Source organism: Cariama cristata, unplaced genomic scaffold (genome assembly GCF_000690535.1).
Source record: "Cariama cristata isolate BGI_N322 unplaced genomic scaffold, ASM69053v1 scaffold13005, whole genome shotgun sequence".
NCBI lineage: Eukaryota > Metazoa > Chordata > Aves > Cariamiformes > Cariamidae > Cariama > Cariama cristata.
The window spans coordinates 19,121-42,404 of record NW_009618203.1 but is presented as its reverse complement, the minus strand read 5'-3'; the positions used below and the strand labels follow the sequence as shown (position 1 = coordinate 42,404).

At 41.7% G+C, this 23,284-nt stretch overlaps 1 protein-coding gene across 1 annotated transcript; it reads right to left on the bottom strand.

Moving 5' to 3' along the window:
- Positions 1-421: 421 nt before the first annotated feature.
- CRTC1 (CREB regulated transcription coactivator 1) lies at positions 422-23,035 on the bottom strand. The gene is made up of 14 exons (XM_009700768.1): positions 23,018-23,035; positions 21,346-21,393; positions 18,260-18,397; positions 17,419-17,480; positions 16,415-16,509; positions 14,970-15,055; positions 14,516-14,559; positions 13,972-14,192; positions 11,054-11,190; positions 10,229-10,480; positions 7,878-7,979; positions 2,475-2,561; positions 1,429-1,528; positions 422-633 (listed from the first exon to the last, which is right to left on the bottom strand). The coding sequence occupies exons 1-14, from the start codon at positions 23,033-23,035 to the stop codon at positions 422-424; spliced, it is 1,602 nt and encodes a 533-aa protein (XP_009699070.1).
- Between the last annotated feature and the right edge of the window lie 249 nt (positions 23,036-23,284).

Sequence of the window (23,284 nt, the reverse complement as noted above, 5' to 3'; positions counted from 1 at the left end):
CGGCGCTTCCCCCTCCCCGTCTCGAACAGCAGCCAACAATTTGGTACGTTAGAAAGAAGCTCTCGACCCTTGGCTCTGACCCTTCCTCGCCTGCCCAAAAATACCCCCTTTCCAGTGCAAAGGATAAACTGACAACTTAACGCTGGAGCTTTGGTGGGGGGAAAGGGGGGGCTCTGGAGAGGGAAAGGCTGATGGAAACTCCTTACTCATCAATGGCAACGAGCGGATAAGGGGTGAAATACGGCGCGACAGGGAGTAGGGGTCTGCAGCGCTGCAAGCTTAGAACGACAAGCTTTACTCATTGTACAGGTTGTACAGGACAGGGCTGCTGCTCTCGGCAGGTCCCGGTGACCCGTCGGACCCTCTCGTTCGGCTGGGCTCCAGGAACAAGCGCCGTTCCCACGCTCCTGGCGTCCACGCTTCACAGCCGGTCCATCCTGAACGTGTCCTCTGTGGCAGGGTCGGTGAGGACCATGTCTGGGTCATTCAGCATGTGCAGTCCATCCAAGGTTAAAGGGTCAATTTTGAGTTCATCCAGAGGGAACTGGGAATCCGTATCAAAGCTGACGTCTCCCACTCCTGCCAAAGAGCTGGTCAGTTCTTTTGATAAGCTGGGAGGAGATTCTCCTGTCACTGCAAGGAAGAGGAAGAAGAGAAAGGTGGCGGGAGGACTTAGCAAATACATATTCACCAGGCAGAGCAGCCATAAAACAGCTTACAAAAATTCTGGAACAATTTATTGAACTGAGGCTGAAGTTCAGACAAGAAACATCTATCCTCATTTCCAGCTGGATGAATTACAGGTTTGTCAGAGCATCTCAAAACCATCACAGTGACCTAACGCAAAGCAAAAGTCACTCTTGCGTATTTGGAGGCCACAAAGTGACGTCACTTCAGTCTCTTTTCTCTCCCTTAGGTTTAGGAGGAATAACCTTAATTTACGTGACTCTAATCAGCAAGAGTCCTTGGCTGAGATACGGACTGAACTGCAGTTTTCTCAGTGGCCTGCACAGAAATTGTTTCCAAACGTCCAACCGTGACCAGATTCGCTACCATATGTGACACTAAAAAATCCTCTGCTGGCAAGCTCAAACAGAGCAGCAGAGGAAGAAGTTCGGCTTTCACAGCTTCTCCCTCACTGTGGCAGAGGACTCAGTAAATTCAGAGGCAGGGAAAGTCTGAAAGACAATTAGTGCTGCCATTGCAGCTCTACCTGTTTGCTGGGATTAACCGAGAGCCGTCAGGCTCCCCGGCACTCAGGAAATACGCCAGACCGGTAACACGAACACTTACACCCGGTGAAACAAAACCTTCAAAGGCAACAATACCCTTTTTCCTTTCTTGGCTCCAAGTGAGCCGTTGCACAATGAAGAAAAGCACCGACACCGGGATGGTTTTACTTGTCGGTTAAATCTGTCGTTTTCTTACCTGTAAGAATGATGTTGGGGATGTTTCCATGGCTGGAGTAATTCAGCTGCTGCGAGTCCTGCAAGCTGCCATGACTGCCCGTCAGTCCCATCATGGCTGCCTGGGAGTAGTTAAGGGTGGAACAAGGGCTGTACAGGCTGTTGGAACTAATGGCGTTTTCTATCATATTAAACTGTTCAAGCTGAAGACCAAGGCACAAAGGAATTATTACTTCTAACCATCAGGAAAAACAGCAAAACAACTTACAAAGCTCAAGTACGGGAAGTAACATTGAAAGAGACAGGCAAACAAATTCATCTTTAGGTTTCGTTGATCAAAATACGGTCTATTTTCACTTAACTTTCCAGAATAGTTTACTGCCAAATTCAGAGTGCAGGGGAATGAGGAGAGGGTGGATGCAAAAAGAAAACTGTTGCCTTTGATATTGTAAGAACAAAAAGAAAAGGTGGTTTTAAAACAAAGTAAAAACCCCCATAATTCATGCTACTAACTCAGGTACCTGCCCATCAAGCATTGCTTCTCAGAAGCCATCTCATTTTTTTCCTGGTAACAGAGCGTATCTCCCAGTTGACTGAATTAATGCACTGGCTGGCCAAACTAAGGCAGGCATGGGTCTGCTTGCTAGGTCTTGGTACCGTGCACGAGTTGTTTGCCAAATTCGGGAGTAAATATTGTTACCACCTACGAGCAAATCCTTCCCAAATGCAACTGCGGCCAGAAATGTGGTGGCTTTAAAATTTATTTCCATTATTTTTAATCCAATAAACTTGGCAGAACACCTTGAAAAACATCTGCTAGAATGGCTAAAAGGGAGGAAGGGGAAGCAAGGTGGGGGTAGCCAAAAAAAAAAACCCAAAACCAAACAACCAAAAAACCAAACAAACCAGAAGAAAAGAAATCCCCAATTATTGCAAACTAAAAGTAACAGAAGTAAAACTATATGGACAAGATGTGATCTCACATAAAATAATCTGAAGTTGATCTATATTTATTTTAAGCTGAAAGTGGCCGAAATATAGCTGAAAATCCGAGATGAATTTGCTCACCTGATGGGATAGGGCATTAGCCTGCCTAGCTGTCATCTGCTGATCATAATAGGAGTCACCAAATACACTCCCCAGAATGGAAGAATGCTGAAAACAAAACAGAGTCTTTATGGTGCAAAAATCTCACAAACAGACGTACCCACGGCGTGCGAGTGACTCCAGCCTTCCGACTGATTCTTCTCAAAGTTAGTTAGCCGTGCCCTTTATTATTCACAGCCCCTAACCACCAGCAAGCTCATAAAACGTTCAGTATTTCCCTCCGACACACAAATCCTTCTGTGTTATGCTGCCTTTTGGTAAGCACAAAAATAGTCAAGTAAACCAAACAAACTTCCTCAGGGAGGACACACAACATGGAAAACTTCTGATTTATGAAAACAGACGAGTGCTCTAGATAACACGAGAAATAAAATGGGGAAAAAAAAAAAAAAAATCACTTTGCAACTTAAGTTTTGTGAACTTTTTTTTTGGGTGAAAGACAACCCCCCCCAGAAGTAAACTGCACGTTAAAACAAAATGCATTGCAAAGCTGATGGCCAGCACGCCCGTAGTGACTCTGTCTCTGCCACCTCCTGCTCAGGGAACAGCCAGCTTCACCGAGACAACCACATGCCAAAACAAAACCGACGTTTTAAAGTCATTTCACTTTAGCTGCAGATCAGAAAAGTTAACGAGAAAGCCCAGTAAAGCATGGTACCGGCAGTTCAAAGGCAAGAATCTCATGAAGAATTCCTCAGCCTTGCTAATTTTACCATCCCCTCTAGCACGAGAAGTGTTTATCAGTTATTCTCCATCATTTATCAATTATTCTAAAGGTGACCAAGAATTTGAGGTCAACTTTTTAACAGTATTCAGCACTGTCCCAAAGCATTGCCAGATACAAAAGAAATCACAGAGAGGTCACTTCTCATTTAAAACCATCACAAATTCTGATACTCCACCTGAAAACAAAACATCTACTGACAAGGAGAGCATCTATAAAAGATGGTGTCTATAAAAGACAATTTGTGTCACGAGTTTGTATCAATCTCGGAAAAAACATTCAATACCTTGCACAGGATTTCCCAGCTGTTTTATCTATGCATTAAAAGAGGAAGGCCACAAATTTTCTCCTTAGAAACCTAATCAGCACAGGAAATTAAGCAAAGCCCTAGGAAACATCAGAACAGAGTTACACCAGCCACCACAGTTAAAAGCTCTGGACACAGCCAAAGATTAAGATACTCAAAAACCACAGGATGATGTCCACAACAGCAGACATAAAAATTTCAGCAAACATCACATTTTAAACATCCTCCCTCCTACATCAGTAGCACATCTCAGCACAGCTCATTTGCAGGTTGCATGCAAGGAAAAGAATGGAAGCCTTGTATTTTTAAAAAAACCAAACCAAACCAAACCACACACCAAAAAACAACTAAAATTGCCCATAACCTCCATCAGAGGGGACTATCAGGATAGAAGCAACAATATATTCTTTTCCAAGCAAACAAAAACCTTCCCACCTTCAGCCAGAATCCCTGGCTATCATATTATACGGATGCTGTTGGATAAATGTGGCATCAGGGGAGGAATTCGCAGCCCGAGAACGAGACTTGGTGGGGGAAGGCAGCTGAAAGTTCAGCACATGCTGGGTGTGCTACAAAACTCCTTGCTGAGCAGATCCTGTGCGATCCCAGAGCTGCTCCGAGCATCTCCGCGAAGCGCTTTCCATCGGCTGCATGCGAGGGTATGGGTACGATTTGAATGCACTTGGGGAAGAGAGAAATTTGCTGCAGAGCAGCGCTGCTGGATGAGGCCAGAAGACTGGGAACGCAAGCTGTACGGACCTCCGCGGTGCTACGTTTCAGGTAGGATACTGGCAGAGTCAGAAATAGCAGTAGACAACTGCCTCCAAGTCTTCGTCAGAGAAGACCATACGGTAACTTCTCAGTAAGAAATGGCTTAACTAAATGAAGCCAGCTCATCCTTACGACTGGTTAAATAGAGCCTGATCCAAGAATAGGGGATTATGGACAAAAATAAGATTTTGATTCACTTTCCTGGGCACTTATGATCTGTCACAGCTATGACCGCAGAACAGTGACGAAATCTTTGCAGCTTAACACCCTACTCGATGCCCTCCTTAGAAGCACATAAAAATGGAAAATGGTTATAATTGGAACCGGTCTTCCAATTTATCGTCTGGTCCTCAAAACTACTGTGGCTGCTCTATCCCTCGCATGAGACAGGGCTGCGAGGAAGTGATCAAACATCTCGAGCAAGAGCCACGTTATACCTCATAAGAGAAAAAGCAGAGCACTACTTAAATAAAAAAAAACCCAAACCTACAGTTTTCTTTAAACCACCGATATCTTATTTGCTGCCCCATCACACTTTGATCAACTACTCAAACTCCACATTATTCAACCTGCTACATGTGTTATTTTCTTCTAAAAAAATAAAGAAAAAAAGAATGGAGGCAGAACCTAGAGCTAACTCAAGCAAGCAGATCAGGACCAGGCAAGCTGAACTCCATCACGGGAAAATCGTTCCTGTCTTAAGTGGCAGGCATGGCTTCTGAACTGCGTGATGTTTTATAGCAATTTCTAATGAAAAATTTGCGCTTCGGGATGTCTCATACTCTACGTGAATCAAAGGCAGTTTGGACTAGCACTTGAAATACAATTGCTATCCGAGAGCTCCAAAGAGGATCAAGGTATTTTTTTCCTTTAACTTCTGACATTTCATTTTTACAGGAGCTTTTCAGAAGTAGGGCAAAACCTAAAACCTTTGCATTCCACTAAGCGCTGCTCCCACCCTAAAAAGTTCAGACAATATGAAAAATAATAAAGAGGAGACCAAAATCTATTTGTGCAAGTCTATGTTAGTAACTCTTAACAAAACATACAAGCCCGTACTTATTCCCCAGCTCTGAAGTATACCGGTTATTACATCTGTAAGCACTGAAACTCCCAAAGGAAATCAACTGGAAATGTCATTACTTCAACACTTCAGAGTCCTAGAATAATTTATCGACATCTCTGTGAAAAACATCTTGCTAACACCATCTCCTCCAGAAACACTAGATGAGGTCTGTTTTGTCAACAGTACATCTTCTTGGGTTAATGATGTGGTGACTGCAAGGAAAAAAAAAACAACACACACACAACCCAAACCACAAAACCCCTGGCTTAAATTATTAATCTAAAAATACATACCATATTATCCAGTACACAGCCATTCTACTAAAAAAAGCAGATTTCTATCTAATTGGAACAGTATGCCAGGTGTTAGAGGAGAAAAGCAAAGTAGTAATAAACAAGCCGTTGTCAATGAAAAGCCATGCAAACACAAAGCTGAGAACTACAAGCAGAGCTTTTCAATTCGTGTTTGAACAGGAAGACCTTCATATAACAAACACACATCTAAAACACAAGAGCAGATAGATTTGGAGATGTGGAAAGATGAAAAATAACTTCTGGTGAATGAACCGTATGTGATAAAAATCGAACCACAGCTTTCTATTTTTAGAGCATGTCACTCATTGTACTGATACGCTGCAGAACGACTGAACCTAAAATTAATCAGGGAAACAGGAGCAAGTGGAGGACGCCTACCCGGTCACACCTACTTTATTCCGCTCTTGTCAGCCAGTGCCAGACTGTTCCCAACGGACATATTCTGCTGCTGGAACCAATCTGCCTTTACTCTTGGCAGATGACTCTACAGTCTCATGGATCCTGCTATTTGGGAGCTGCCTCCATAATCACAACCAACCCAAATTTTTCTTCCAAACTGTTTTTTCTTCCCCCGTTGCTTCTCTCCACACTTAGTATTTGCAATCACCACCAGAGATAGCTCGCTCGCCACTACTAGCTTTCGGTTCATTGATGGAGGCAGGAAAGCCGTCTCATTTTTCATTCGGCAAAAATAAAGAATTGTGTGGGTATTTTGAAGCGGCCAATACTAAAGCAAGCAGTATTAATAACCCCTCCTCCTTTCACACAGAACTATGGCGTCCCACTTGAAAACAGCAAAACCTAAGCAAGAGTTTACAGGATTAAACAGGCCCAGCAGGAAAAATTATAGTCAAGTGTGTGCTCCACTGGGGAGTGCTCGCTGCACTCCAGTACTTTGGACTGACCAGTGGCAACAAGTCTGCAGACAAAACCAAGAAAGAGTTACTGAGAAGTCAAGGGGGAAAGAAAATCAATGCAAAAATTAAAATCAGATGCCCTGCCCAAATGAGAACTGGACCTGAGGATCTGCAGCAAGACTGGCAACAGCTTTGCTCTACACGACAGCCTAGAGGAGTAAGTTTGCTTGTTTTCTTTGAGCCACACGCAGAACACAGCAGAACTGGCAGAAGCAGGCAGAAGAGAGAGAAGTTAAGAAGCAATTAAGCAAGGGTTAAGAAAATCCAGACAGTCCTGACACTCAGATCTATTACTGAGCTTACCAGTGACCTGTCTCTGGCTAATGGCAAGGAGAGACGAAGCTTCTGCTTTGGAACCATGGAGGGGCAGCACTTATTTAGATAGGATCCTCCTTACAGCCTTAAACATTAAATGATGAAACAGAAAATGTATTTTCAGACTCTGTATGACGCTCTGGAAGAATTTCCTGTACCTCATTTCTACAGCTGGGATTTAGGAAAAGGGGAGCCCTATGGAGCTGTTTTAGCAGCATCAGATTATCTCTGCACTGCAAATGCACTCACACTCCCTTACAGTAGGGGCATCCCCAAAGGCTGCTTCGTTTTTAGCTGTCTTGCTGCCGGCAGATAAAAATGCCCTTTCACAGGTTTACACACACCCCAAGCTATGACTTGTATATAGGCCATGTGGATGTATGAGTATATACATACACGGGAAGAAAAACCAGCTAGCATGCAAGAAAGCGTGTTTACGAACCCATTACTTGCAAGCCACAAGATACAGTTGCCAATTTTCAGAGCATTTTCTCTAGTGTTCTCTTCCAAAGTGTATGTTCACATGTAAAAGAAAGGTCCTGACGTAAACGCATTTGGCCACACACGGGCTATTTAGTGCCAGAGGAGTTATCCTGCTGCACGAAGCACTGAAGTTTCCCTCTCTCTCTCTCTCTCCCCTGCCCTCCCAACCTTATCCGTCAGCTCCTACGGGATATTGCTAATTGAAAGGGGTCTACCTGGGGGTTCTGTCCATGGTACGCCCCAAAGAAACAACTGAGATTTAATAGCGTTCAAATAGTAGCTTTGATCAATAAAAAGGCAATTCACCAGCTATTGAAAAACTCTGGAACTGAATGAAACTGCAAACAAGATGAGACATCAGTAATGCATGAGGCACATACAGTGAGACAACTATGGGTCAGTAATGGAGAGACTCAACTAAAAACAAACACAAGAAGCAAGGCCTGCGGAAGCACAGAGTCCCTTACTTGAGGGGAGCTGCCAGGAGAGAAGCCTTGATTGGAGACAGGAGAGGTGGGAGACTGGTTGGCTGGGGATCCAGCATTACTGCGGTACTGCTGGAGTGAAGCCTACAGAACAACACAGAATTAAAGACCATGGGATTGATGGAAGGCTGGAAAACTATAAACTTCTAGCATATACAGCTCGAGGACGCTGGGGGAAACCATCCTCTTCAGCAATTCTTGGCTATGTATAAAGACATGATTACTGTGAACAATGCCACAAAAAGGAGAGAGTTAAGATACCGGCGTGGCATGGTCTCGTCTGACTGAACGGCTGAGAGCAGGGCAGTGCTGTCGTACAAGCAAAACTTGAAATATTTTCTCCCTGTTCTCAGTCATGCTCAATTGAAAAAAAAAAAAAACAAAACAAAAACCCACACAAAAACAAACCACCAAACCTGGTAAGCCAACGATCTAGGGAAGTCTTGAAAGCTGGGAATAACTCAAAAATAAGGTAAATTATTCTTCAATTCAACTGCCATATCCACACATTCTTCACCCGTGTTTACATTGCTCTCGAAATCCTTCTCGTACTACTCTGCCTAGTCTTGAATAGCCTGGGTGCGTTATCAAGATGGAAGCGTATAACCGTGCAGACTGGAATCTTTCTCAAAGCTGCATTTTACCCCAGGACATGGAACAGACACTGTCTGAGAATTCACACCGTGCTTTGCAGGTTTATATTAGTGACATTTAGATTGTTCTCAGTCATCCTGAGAACACTTTTTCAAAGATTTACCTTTTTTTAGTCATAAAGAACCCTGGGTTTGAACAAATTAATAATCTTAACGGCATTTAAATAGAATGTTGCACTAAATATAAATAGCAAGTATAGCTCTTCTCATTATACTTGGAATTAACAGATGTTTGAGGAAAACCTCAGTATTCTACAAAAAGGAGTAATTCAATCAGATCGCTTTGCAGTGTGGGAGAACGTTGTACTACTAATGCTTGCTGACACCGAATTCTGTAAATCTCAGGAAAATATGTCTTGACCCTTTTTGCTATGCATTGCTATTTACGCACTTTAGGCAGATATCCAAACTACAGCAAAATGAATTTCAATATTGCTTTACCAAAACGGCATAGAAGTTGTCAGTGAGACAGTAACACAGCTCAAACGGCTTTTTGATAAATAAACTTAAATTTAAAGCTAGTTTATGTATGATTTCAGTTGCTTTAAGAGACAACCACAGCACCCTAAAAAGTTAAGGTCATAAGAAAGTTTAGGATGAGGAAAGCAATACAGAAAGCAAGGGATGAAAATCAGAATCATCTGTACTGGTAGCTATGTGAGTATTAGAATCAAAACGCTGGGACACATTTTGAGTGGGTCAGTATCCTTTCCACTGCTGGATTTGTCCTTCCCTCTTCCCCTTCCAATCCTGAAAGGGAAGCAGCTTCTTTCAAGAAGCACTTATCAGCACAAACTGTTAAAAATTTCATCCACAAAGGAAACCCCTGATCAAGTGGTAGATCAACAGACAATGATTTCTTCTCATTCTCAAACCAATTACTCTCACTACAACACTGCCAGGAGGGCACAACAGGTCAGACAACCAAGAGCCTACACAGCAGGGCAGAATGAGCAGAGAACGAGCTGTGAAATTATTCCCCAGGTAGCCTGTAACCCTGACCTTGCTCTGCATTTTGGATTTTCATATGCTGAGACAGACAACATTCATAACAGACCATGTTAAAACAAGCAAGAAAAGAAATCTGCCCATAAATCATCGGTATATGTACGGATATACTCCATTTCTTCTGGGCATCTGAAGGCAGCCACAAATCCAAATTTTTAAGAGATTAATGTACGGTCTAACATTCCCTAAAATGAAAAGGTTCTAAATATAGAAAGTATAGAAAATACCTGGTGCTCTCCAACTTTCGGAAAATGCTTGTTAGCAGGTTTCTTTATCAAAGTTCTGTTAACTCCTCCAGTCTATAGCACACTGTATAACACGCAGTGTGTTGGGGTGCATTACATTTAACAGCTTGAAAATGTATCAGTGCAACGGCAGCAGCAAGGTGTGAAATAAATGCTGACATATTTAAGCTGGTCTAATCAAACATGGAGTCATAAGGGACACCATTTTACGAAAACAGGGCCACCCTATGCGCACGTTAAAACTACATTTTCCTCTATAAAACACTTAAATGCAGATTCAACCAAAATCACTCTAAGTCTGCTTCAGGCTCTGCCTAAAAGCGTACTTATTACAAGGGCTGTCCAGCCTGACCCTCGACACTACGCTGTACGCTACCGGGTTTTCCGAATGAAAGCTCTTAGCGTTTTCAGCTGTGCCCAAGCTTACCGAGTTGATGTCTATTCCCATTGATGGCTGGGTCTGGCTACCTGGAGGTGACTGTGGGATGGTAGAAGGTACCGTGACGGAGAGCGGGGGGAGCTGTGTTCCTCGCTGTAAACCAGAGGTCTGCATTAAAGGAGTATTCTGAGGCAGGGCACTCGCCACCTGGGTCTGCTGCTGTTGCTGGGAAGTTGTCTGGGTAAAAAACGGATATGGGGGAAGCTGCTGCTCCAGAGACAATGCATCCATAGCCACGGCCTTAAAAAAAAAGAATCAAAATCATCCATGCTGGCAGGTAATTCCCCTTTGTTTTCAAGCACAGCAGGTTTCACACCAAGTGAACTGTACTAGGTCAATCTCATCCTGCATTTAAAAAATGTTACCTAAAAATTCAGAAACAGTCAAGAACATGTTTCAAAAGACTTAATATCACCTCCAGTGTACAATAAACAAATACTCTAAAAGCCCAGTTAAATGTCCAGGTCAGAAATTAATAAGCAAGTCAGTCACAGAGTCACACTTACGAAATCATTTTAAAAAGCTAATTGAGCTTCCCTCATGAATTAGAGAAATGTCTTTCAAATTTCACAAGTAACTTTGGGACCATTACAGAACAGTGTCCTAATAGATGTTTTTTACCACGGTTCTAGAAAAGCAACAGTAAAATCTGTCCCCTCTACAAACCTTTCCCTTTTTAAGGCTCTGAATTAATGAACACATTTAAAGAAGAAAATTACAGAACAAGACAGATGAACTTACCACCAGCTTCTCCCTAGGCAGAGTAAAACAATTAATTTATGATCGAAAAATTTTAATTCTCCAAGTTCCTACCTGAGTAATTGGTGACAAAGGGGAAAGCGTAGGAGACATTTGCTGTGACTGTGGTCGCCTTGAGTCTGCACTCAACGAGAGAGGACTGACGGCTGGCTGACGGTGCTGCTGGGAAGGGGCTGGCGTCGTCGTCATTCCTACCAGGAAGGAACGAACCAGCTTAAATGGGAACAGAGTAATGGTTCATTGATACTTGTATGGAGGTAATTACCTCAACGATGAAAAATGAATGGCGTTAAGTGGACAACCACTTAATGCAAAGTGCTGAATGCACCTCAGCCAATCAGGCTGGAACACGTTAGCTAATTTGCAATTAATTTTGTCAGGCTGCAGAGCATCAGGACAAGAGGAAGATCCCTGTGGTCTATCCTGGACCAAAACCAGTCACAGTTGTTCGGGTTTGTGCACAGGTATCGACTTCAAATTGAAATAGGCAGAGCAGGTTCAGCGGTTTACAGATACCATCATTCTCACACACCTCCCGGGCTGCACGCACCGAACCCAGGAAAAGCACATTCTGCTCTATTTGTAAGGGCTCAAACTTCAGGAAGAAGATAACAGATCATATAACAAGACTAATAAGAGGGCACTTGAGATATTATAAAAGCAAACACCCATTTAATGGAAAATGCAGAAGAAGAACTGGTTACACAGGAAGTACTCCATTTTTAATGGCATACCAGTGCATGGGAAGGCAGGAAATATCCTTCACGCTCTAAAGAGCCACGACCTAGCAGGGGGTATGGATAAACAATTCAAGTATTGTAATTTTGTTCAAATTCAAGACAAAAATCTGGAAGTTTTGAAGCCTCCCCTATTTTCTGCCTCACCCTAGAAGAACCAAGACACCCTGGAAAGTGACTTCAGGACAATCTAGCTAGTGAGCTGTTCTTCTAGAGCTGCCAGAAAGGAGGAATTCATAAGAGCCTGTGAGCTCCTAGGCACTTGGCAAATGTTCAAGGCTTCCAGGCAGGCTGCCAGGGAGCCAGGAAGTCCGGGCTGCCAAGGAGCCAGCAGGCAAACTGGCTCAAACCGCGTAGATTCTGAAGACTTCTTCCCCTGCGACGTTTTCAAAATCGACACTGTCTCACAGAACGTGTCAGCGAACTGACAAACTCCAATGCACAAATGTGTAGTCTTAAATTGCTGGCGGTTCTTGGTAACCTGACAGGTGTTTGTTTCCCCACCTTTTCTTGGGGCTGCTGAGGGCATGCCTGTGCAACACACAGCACTCCTGCAAAACGTTCAAAAGCCTTTACGTTTTCTGCTAAATAGCTAAAAGACAAAGAGAGGCAGGAAGGTTTGGAAAAATCAGTTAGAAAAGCACCAAACGCTGACTATGCCAATGATTAAACTACGGGATAGTCTCCAAAGAGAAGCAGGAAAATCATCAATGAGTGTATCTTTCTAATTTGTTATGTCTTTGACAGATCAGGAAATATTTTCACAGCAATTACACGCTTACTGGTTTGGTTTTGTACCATTTACTTTGCTAATTATGGGTACGGCAAAAAATTTAGCAACCCAGTCTGGCCTAACTCCACGCAAGTCGTTTGTTTCTTCTTCTACACACGATAGCTCTCCGCACAGACTCGCGAAGTTCTCCTTGAGCAACAGTCCATCTCTGAAACTTCGTACAGTCTCTTTTGGGACCAGAAAACTTGTTAAAGGGTGCTGAAAGCTGCTGACCTACTCGGTACTCAAATGGTTAAACCATCTCCTTGCTTCATTCTAAAATATAACTGCTCGGTCACAACACTACATTAACCTGATTAGGATTATTTCCTTTTCCCAATATAGGAGAGGATTTTTAAGTGGGTAAGGGAATCCTAACACAGGAAATACACTCGTATTTTTGGATACAATGCTTCATTTCTATTCTAGGAATCAACTGACCGCAACTGTCACTGACAATAAAAAAAATGCAACCCTCTTTACAACTATTCAAGAATGACCCAGTGAAATTATTTTAAAAATAACCATCACCAGTTTAGGCTATTTGCCTATAAAGTTAAACATAATCCTGAAATTATCAGGTGATCAGTATATTATAAGCTACCAGCATGGCAAATCAAGTGTGTTTGTGGTTTGTTGTTTGGGGTTTGGGTTTTTTGTTGGTTTGTTTGCGTTTTTTTTAAATAAAATCATCAGTATTGCCAAAGTCCAAAAAGCCCAACAAACACAACTCAGACTCACCACGCTGAACAGCTCAAACAGCAATAGCACTTAAGAAGAACTTGCAGCAAAAACCGCGCTGCTAGGAAGGCAACAATTTCAACACAAAGGCACCATAGCGAGAGCTGTGAGAAATTAAGGTGTGCACTCGGTATTATTTCCCAAAGCCCCACTCTATTATGTAGCCTGAATATTCAGGATATTTTCAAAACTGAAGCGGGCAAGCTTACGAAAACTAGCACACCTTGTAAAGGCTCCACATAGTTCTGGATTACTCAAAAGAGAAGATTTGCCTGAGATGAAGCAAGCAATGTTCTCTCTCCAAAAGAATGCTCACACTGAAAAAAAAACTATTCTAAAGGAATGAAAACAAAAGGCCTACTTAAGATACTTCCATAACACAAGTGCTGTTGGGGTGAAGTACAATGAATTACAAGAGAGGCATGCTTTTTATACATAAAATAAACAAACAAGGAAACAGAACGCCAAAAAGCAGATTTGGGCACCAAGAACATAAGAAAAAAATAAAGATAATTTGTAAGTCATAGAACTAAACACAGCTTTCTCACTTTTTCGTACAGAAATGGCTCGATAAAACTTGTTTACAAAGAAACGTCAATCAGCAGTGAAGTGCAATTACCTCTCAGACGAAACAGTAACATTCAGCCCTGCGACCTCCATAATTTAAGACAAGTGACAAATGATGGACAATCTGTAAAAACACCTCCGAGTTATGATCTTACCCTGATTGGCAGTGCTGATGCCCAAGTGAGTCAGATTGGCAGCAAGATTTCCGGTACTATTGGAGCTACTCAGGGCTGGGAATGTGGATTCCTCAGGATCTAACGGTGTTGGGAGAGGGGAAGGGAAATGGATGTTTGTCAGGTCTGGCAGGGAGCCGCCTGTGTTATGCGTAGCAGGAATCAGTGTTGTAGTGTTTTCCTGGTCAGCTGATGGAAAGATGCTAAATAAGGAAAAAGAGGGGAAGAAAAAAAACAAACAAGACATCTCCATTTAAATTTCGACCTGGACAGATCTTTATAAAGTCTTCTTAAAAAAGGAAGGTGCCATATACAGAACTAGATATTGTATTTCTGATAAGCGACTCAGAGATGCAATAACCAACAGGTAACTCATAAAGGTCCTGGCTTTTCTTGTATCTATTGCAGTGTTATACCATCAAAGGGCTTTTCAGAAAACTCAAAAGCACAAGGACATTCAATATGCAACATTCTTTCTTAAAGGTCTCAATGATCTTTAAAAAAAAATAAATTGCTCAAAACTTACTTGATTCCTGGAACTTCACATGATTTAGGTCTTGATGACCCAGTCTAAAATAGAAGGAAGACATTTTTAAAGGCAAAGATACAGCTAGTGATTAATGTTTAGGATATATTTCAATGAGTAAGTTTTATTTAATTTAATACATTTCTACAGAAGAGCTATTCTTCTTCACAAGAGCTCTGTGAAGCTCTTAGAAGATATTTGACACCTTTTTTGCTTTATTGGCCCAATGATGCTCAAATTTAAAGAGTTTCTCCTGATATAATCAAACATGTGCATGCACACATACATATAAAGTGCCCTCCTGATCTAATGTTTAGCAATTTGTTGCTAAATACAGCATTTAATCTCTAATCTCTGCAAGTAGTTTCTTTTGGCTGACAACATTTAGAGCATTAATTTACCTAAATATGTTTAGAAAATAAAATCTCTACACTTTGAAATGTGAGTTTCCTACCTTTTTAGTGTCCCATCCTTGCTTAGAGAGGGTTTTGTCTGCCTCAGAGGTGGTTTCCTCCATTCCAGGGACAGTCAGTAATAAAACTAAAAATTGAAAACAAAAGGAATCACAATATTAAGTTTTTCAGTAAGAAATTTTCAGATAGGAAGTTTAACCATTTGAAAACTCTTAAGTACCCTGTTATCAACGAATATGAAACAGTGGCACTCTACTGCTATGAGATAATTTTTTTAAAAAAAATTAACAGCAGAAGAGACTAAAACTGTATTTAATTAGCAAGGGGACATTATCAGCATCAAAAAAACCCCAAATAATACTTCAAAGAATTCTGACCTCCAATGTAGTCTGCTTAGATCTAAATGGAAGAGTGTAACTTGGGACCTGGTTTTTCCTATCTTTTGCATTTTGCACAAGTGGTGTACACCTGGTCCATCTAAGGGGTGGCCAATAGGACAATTCCAGTCGGGGAAAAATCTGGACCACCTCCCCTCAGAGAGAATGCTATAAAGAAATGCTATAAAGAAATAGAGAAATGCTATAAAGCTATAAAACTTCTCCATATTCCAAGCACATTTGTTTGTTCAAAGTAAACAACTGTTTCATCATGCTAATAGCACGGTGACAAAGAAATATCAAAAGAAAGCCCAGTCAGAGAGATGGATCAACAGAAGCCTTTCACACCAATGACTATAAATCTGTATTTATGCACTGTTTAAGATGATCATTATTTACTGTTTTACGGCTCTAGAAGTATATGGAAGAGCTGCAGTACAGCCCATATGCATCTGAGTCTCGCATGTTCACCTATCCCTGGGTGGTTGCTTAAGGATCACATTTCTCTACACAGATTTAAGAGTTTTTCATGTATTTTTTGAACAGACAGCAGGAACAGGGCCCAGCAGAGGGCACCAGCATCGTTAGCGCTGGAGGGCTGTGCTCCTCCAGCTTGTAACCAGAAATGTTACCAGATTGTATTGTTTGTCAGCATTGCCTCTGAGGGTGTATTCACCAGTGATCTCAGTCCCGTAAATAAAAACTAGATGAAGTCTTGCTGCTTTACGATATTGTTTCACTGACCATGAAACGCCTGTGATCCCTACATTTGTCTAGAGGTTACTACAAACTGCAAACCTCTAGTACCGCTGAGAGCAGTCTAACCACCAGAGCCCCACAAGCCCAGATTACTTCTCCCCACAGGGCAAAGTCTTAGAGTAACAGAATACAGGGTTCAGGAAAATGTTCTATCTTAGCTTTGTATAATCTTTTCTGGATTTCAGTACCCAGAAGAGTAAGTGTGGTCCTTTGTTCCAATTCCTGTGTAACTGAATCTAGAAAGTGTTATGCATACGTGTTTTTATAGAAATAGATGTACATGTGCATATATAATCTGAAGTACAATGCTTTGAATGTTAGAAATATTTTTACTGTTTTTCTCTGTTTACCTCTTTTCTGCTGCATGTCCTGTGACCCTCCTGAAAAGGATTCTTGTTGAGCTGGAGTCATAGTACTCTGGTGCAAGGCAGAATCAGAATTTGTCCTGAAAGGAAGGCAAAAAAAATTATATTTTTATTGTCAGTTTCTTTAAATAAAAGAATGCTTAATCTCAGATAAACATAACCAACTCAATAAAAACTGAATATTTTGCATTAAAAAAACCCAATATCTATATATAGCATATACCAGGCAAAATTTCCTTGTGAAACAAACAATTCGCAGAACAAATTAGTTCAAGTTTGAAGAGCAATTGTTTCAATAATGAGATGGAGAGGAATACAGGATAAATTGGTTGCCATTGTTAGAAAATAATTTGATATGCTTTGTTAAGATTATGCATGATCAAATAATGCCATTTTTAAGTTGAAAGCTGCTTATGCATACTTCGGTTATACTAGTCTTTGAAAAGAAAGCATCCCTGTTTCACAGGGAGGGAAAACGACTGGTTTAGGATGCAAGCGTGTTCACGAGCTGGGAACCTCCACGGTCAACACATCTCTCACGATGAACTGTCCTTCACTTGTCAACGCAGGCCACCACTTAGGCAACTCGGCACCTCCAAGGTGAGGAGCATGAGGGGTAGGAACAGGCACCTCAGTGCTCCTCTGCACTCAAATGCTTGCAAGGGCAGACTAACCTAGTTTCTGTGCAGTGAGAAACATCCAAGTCTTTTACAACTCGACAATTTTGGGGTATGGTTTGGAACATCTGGCAAGATTTACCTTTAAAAAGATCACGTTAGCTGACACACCTTAATTTTAAAGGCAGGTCGTCTAAAGAATAAGCATAATAGAAAAAAAAAAAATCAATTTCTAAATTCAGGAAGGCATGGCAATTCAGATGACCAACTGGTGTGGGGAACAGTGAAGGCCTCTGCTGCACATGAAAGTGTTGTAGTATCAGAGAATGCAGTCCAAATACTAACACACACGCACACGATTGTGCTACTAACCTTCTCCAGCTTGTGTCTGATGGAGGCGACAGATACACAGTGCCATACGGACAGCTGTCCACGTGATTCCATCAATTAAGGGGAACAACACCACTTTCTCACTTAAGTAGGAGGCCTATTTGAAATATTGTCCTAAGGAATAATTCAAATTAACCTGTCAGAACCACTAAGCTCACACCAGAAAGGCAAGCAGACTCCCTAAGGGAAACAGACTGACTTTAAAAGGACACTCAATGTATTATCTGGGCTGCTGTAATGTTTGAGCAACAGGACAACCATCCTCCTTTTCCCCTTCTGAGCGCCTAACCCTTCCCTGAGAAGCCGTCATCTCTCCACTCTCCCACTCACACATCCCCTTTAGTCCCATCAAGTCAGTCTGATTGCGGCACATTTTAAGCCAGTCAGAAATAATAAGCTAATTCATTTTCACAAATGGCAAGAAGAAATAGCACTTGGCAAATGCTAAACTGACGAATCAACTTGTAATAAAATGAACAATGAACTGCAAAGAATTATTTTGGTTTGGATTTACTCAGTTCTGAAAGGAAACTCGGTTTCACCAAGACTGCCTTGCCTTTTCCATCAAAGGATCTCAATTCCTCTCAGCTTCACGTGTATCATTATCCCCACTTATTGCTAAGGAAAGGCAAATGCTTACTTTACAGAATAGTAGGTATTTATAGACTAGATCACAGTTCAGAAAAAGCAGGTGACATTAACTGAGATGGGAAGCAACTCTGCTGACAGGTGAGGAGTGGAGGAAGAAGGGAACTGTAAAAACTGCAAACTGATATTGTTGAAAAGGTAGGTGTTCACTGCCAGCTCACGAACCAAAGGATATTTGTCTTCCATGTTTATCCACAGAGAGAGGGCGTCGATGCGGAGAGCCGAGACGGTTTCTGTCACGATACACTCTGTCCACCAGACCATGATGCCGAGTTGTTCTGCTTGTGTCCAACCCCGACGACTGAAAAGGAGTCTGAGAGAGAGACACACATGAAGTTATAAGCAGAAAAATACATGCACGAGCAGTCTGCCCAGAACCTATTCGTATTGTGTGCAAGGCTGTATTATACTAAGGAATGAAACTCAAAAGATGACACTTGTCCAAGTGTAACCACGTAAATTTCTCCTCCAAACACATTTTCACTATAGCCATGGAAAGCAAATTACCAAGGCTATTATCTCTTCCAGACAGAGATTAGAGACAAGTGGAGGCAGACTATGCTAGACCTGCCCTCTCATAAATCAGCACTGCCCTCCAACCCTTGTATCTCTAAAATATCACAAGTGAGTGTGGCAGGGAGCCTACGGACAACTGCTGTTCACATTCCCTTGGTGTAGCATGCAGCATGCATCCAGAAGGAACATGCTGACAACCAGAGCTTAAACCGTAAGGGCAGGAGATGCAGCAAAAAGATGCACAGTGAGCCTAACATTCACCAGAACACGCCACATTCTCTCAAAACTTCCTTTCACCCCTCCTTTCAGCATAATTATTTTAAGGGGACACTGATAGAATTAGAAGAAAAAGAAAAGCAGTTTCCTTCCTCCTCTGTCTAGAAAAAGTTACAGCATCTAATATTTTTTAAGTGATCTTCATTTCAGTCAGGCTGCACAGTGAACCTAGCTGGGCCGATTCTGCTTTGAATCTTATCGGCACCGATACCTTGAGAGCGTTTACTTGTCAGCAAGTGATTGCAGAGAAGGAGGACGGCAGAGAAAGGACAGGGAAGATGAATTCCCAGGCTATACTGGAAAACTTCTCCTACATGTCCAAAAGCCCTTCCCAGCCTATACCTGGAGGGGGGGGGGGAGGCGAGGGGAAGGAAATACCGAATGGTCAACCTCTGCTCATACTTCAACAGCAATATATGGGTCTCTGGGGAAAAAAGGCTACACAGTCCTCCACTCCTTGCCAATGTGAACAGCTTTGCTGAGTCCCTCAACACCATCTGTTTGGAAATCCAAAATTTCCTCCTCCATTCAGGTGCTGCACGTGGCAAATGCACTGTCCTGTCTGCCAAGCCATGAAACCATCTGGCTTCTACATTAGTCTTTTTTTCTTTTTCCTTTTTTTCTTTGTAAAAGCGTCCAGCTTTGGCTGTTTAAATGATTATTTCTAAAAAGTTTAACATTTCTTTTTAAATGTTTTGTTTGTAATAACTTTGTAAAGAGTCCTTCTACTATTTTAAACTCTTTTCTATTTAGCAAATATTAGTCTCCTTTCCCTCTATGCGCACACAACCTGTGTTAATATAAATGGATGCAAAGCGGCTGCGGTGTTTATTTTCTCATTTCAGGGCCAACACTTTATATGCAGCAGAATATTGCTTAAGTCAACAGTGGACTAGCAAGAGAGCACAGTGACTTTTTACTGTACTCTCAGCCGTTAAGATCACGGTGTTTTGCTTCAGTTCCTTAGCAAGTATGACTTTCTTGTCTGAAGACTTAGAAACCTCAAGTCATAGCATCTCAATTTTAAGTAATTTAAATTAAAACATGTTGGTTTAATCTCTGCTGCAAACACTAAACAACAGGCTGGTTCCACCTAACCAGCACCACACAGAACCGGGAATATTCGTAATTCCAAAACAACCACCAAAGGTCTCAAACTCTTCCTGGTACTGTTGTTACATCAGTTCTACCCCAAAAGGCAGCAAAATTTGCAAATGCATGTGCGCTTGGAAAGTCAACAGGAAAAGCAATTTCCTATGCCAGTGCTCTCAACCACAATGTTACTAAAAAAGGAGAAGCCAGTCTGAAGCATACAGAATGCAGACCTCACCTGGAATTTAAAAGGAAGCCAATGTGTATGAGTATACAGACAAGAAGCTGAATGCAAAAATGGCTATTTCTTAAGGCTTCCCTTTTTTTGGCACAACTTCCATATTAAAAACACAACAAAAATCTCATTTGAGTGCAACAGTGGCACAAGTAAACATGGACCCTGCCCCGACACAGGGCTACAATTTATGGAGCGAGGAATTTTGGGGTAATGCTGTTCTCTGGCTTTCCAGGAACAAAGATCCCAAGTGAATCCCTAACTTGCTTAGGGAAATCAGAAAAGAATACAAACACTTTATGGGTATCACCTCCAACAGGTCTGGCTTCTCTCAGCAGCCATCCCACGAAACTTACTCTGGACCAAACACCCAGCAGCGTGCCTTCATTAAAATCCCCATCCCTGCAGGGCAGATGATACTTTACTACAGTAAACAACTGTGATGAAGAAAAAAGAACAGATCTGAGCATCGATTTTATTTGGAAAATGAAGAACTGGAACCATTTCGCTTCCCTGAAAAACGTTCAAGGATTTGAGATCAGAACCAAAAGTCCACAAAACATTAAAAAACAAAAGCAGCTAAATACAGACAGGAAGGAAAAAGCTCAGTGCTCTAAAGCAACAGTGTCCCTTTAAGATTTATCAAGACATTGACTTAAGAAATAAAAACGAGCAAGGTGGATGAGGAGGAAAGAGAGGAGTGGTACCTACTGACAGTTTACATATTGGTGCCTCCTGGTGACAAGCAGCATTTGGGTAATCATTCTGCCTTTGCCGATGGAGTTTAACATGCAGGCTAAGTGCACATGCTCAGAGATTGCTTAAATCACAGGCCAAGACAGTGCCAAATAAACCACCATCTGCATCAAATTAATCCCCCATAAATCATAAGTAATCGCATGACAGACCATAGCAAGTCCAGGGAGTCTGTACAGGAATTATTATGCATGTTCCAAACCGGGATGCATGGCAAAACCTGTATTTATGTGACAGACCATAACTCCTTTGGAGCTGGGACAGTGAATCAAATAAATACTGTGCATACCAGAAAAAGTGTAACATGTGCTAAAATACGTATCTACCTGGGCAAACAGTACACCAGTCCTAAATACGTATTTGCACAAACCTAAATACTTGTTTACCAAAGAGACAGGAACTGCTCCAAAGGCTTCTGCCAGAGCTCCGTTGTGCTGTAAATGCAAAGAACCAAGATTCTCAGACACTAACGTTCTCACCAGAGACAACCAGACAGGCTTCACCTGATCGGCACATCGTACAAGTATCTTCTGGCAATTTCATCGTATTTCAGTTTAAAATTGAAAAACCTGGCAAGCATTCATCCTGGATACAAATACATGGTTTTATTTTGTTGCTTGTCACCATTGGTAACCTGTAACAGTATCAACTTTGGGTTTTGGGGTTTGTTTTTTTTTGTGTGTGTGTGTGAAAATATATAAAACCCTGGAGTTTAAGGACAATTTGTTTCCGTATCCTCCTCCAGTCATTCATAATTTTTTGAATATTCACTTTCAAGCATTCTGTTAGTTTCAGGACTAAAAGAGTCTACGTAATAACCACCAGTAATGGCCATCAAGCACCAAACTACTGAAATACTACTGCTTAAAAAGAACAGTAACTATGAACCTCCGTAACAAGAAACTGAAGACAAAATTTTGAAGAGAGCAGATGCCTGTGGAGTAATACTAAGGACTACGTAACATTACAAACCTCTGCACTGTATTCCCTAAAGGCAACCAGACTAAAATAAACATTTGCTTCTCCTCTTGCACAAGATTCAAGCTTTTAACCTCCGCAAGTTCAGCTGTCTACATGTATTTTTCAAAAGGCATTGTTAGAGGACGTCATCAATAGTTTCTCCATATTTATTAACCCAGCCTTCATCAGAAAACCACAAACTGCAAAATTTAATTCTTACCACATCCTCGTCAGAGAAAATGTGAATGTTACTACTCAAAAAAGGAAAACTAATGCAGAGATTTTAATTATTTTGAGCATCTTTAATCAACTAACTATAGAAATTGGGAGTCCCAAACGTATCCATCACCTAATCATATCCACTGTACAACATCGTCTGTCCAAACATGCTTACTAACAGCACAACATTCACATAGAACACTGGTTTTCTGTTTATAGTGCGTTACCTTTGGGACCACAACAGCAGGCAAAAAAAAAAAAAAAAAAAACAAAAAAACACACAAAGCAAAAAGGCAAGTACATCCCTACATTTACTCTTCAGCCAGCCCAAAGAGGAGTGACTGTCCTGATACTGGTTTGTGCCCCATTCCCCCTTCTTCTCTCCCAAAATCCATGCATTCCTCCCAGGGAACATGCACACCACCACGGGGTGCCTTCTTCCACCACCCCCACCTCCAAGTGCTTTCCACATCACCTTGCGTTATCTGCTTCCACTTTTGCTATGAGCCTACAGTATCTTCGCAGAAGATTTCATTATGAATTGGTACTGAACAAAAAAAAACAAACACCACCACCATGAATATTCACTGACAAAGAAATTGCATCGCCTCTGCATATTCTTGACACGAAAGCATCACGACCGAGGACAGGAGAACTAGCATCTAACACTAGGTACACACAATACAACAATATCCACGCATCCCATATGCAAATATACTCCATTCCAAAACAGCAAAAATTTTTAAAACAGGGTGATCTGCTGAGGCCATGGTGCTACGTTCTGGACCAGCATCTAGTTCATGGTCTCCTGTGAGGAAAAAATAGCATCCAGGCACAGCATTAATCAACAAAAAGAAAGAAACACTCTATTAAACTCACCTGGAAGGGGAGATCCATGGCACTGTTTCCAATCTGATTCACATTTGGCAGCGACCCACCGTAGTACTGGCCACGACTCTGTCCCAGTTGCAAATATTGGGTTTTCTGCAGCTGTAACTACAAGAAAAGGAGGAGGAAAGTGTAAGGGCAACTCATTTATTTTTCAGTTGTTTTAACTGACTCAAATTGACACCATGTCTGTTATCACCGAGAATGGATACCATCTATAAACAGCATGATTTCAACTTCTCCGAGGGAATGTCAACC

Coding starts and splice junctions, on each gene's coding strand:
- CRTC1 (XM_009700768.1), bottom strand. Junction 17,481..18,259: donor TGGATAAACATGGAAGACAA/ATATCCTTTGGT, acceptor TGATGGAATCAC/GTGGACAGCTGTCCGTATGG. Junction 15,056..16,414: donor GGACATGCAGCAGAAAAGAG/GTAAACAGAGAA, acceptor TTCAATTTTTAG/TTTTATTACTGACTGTCCCT.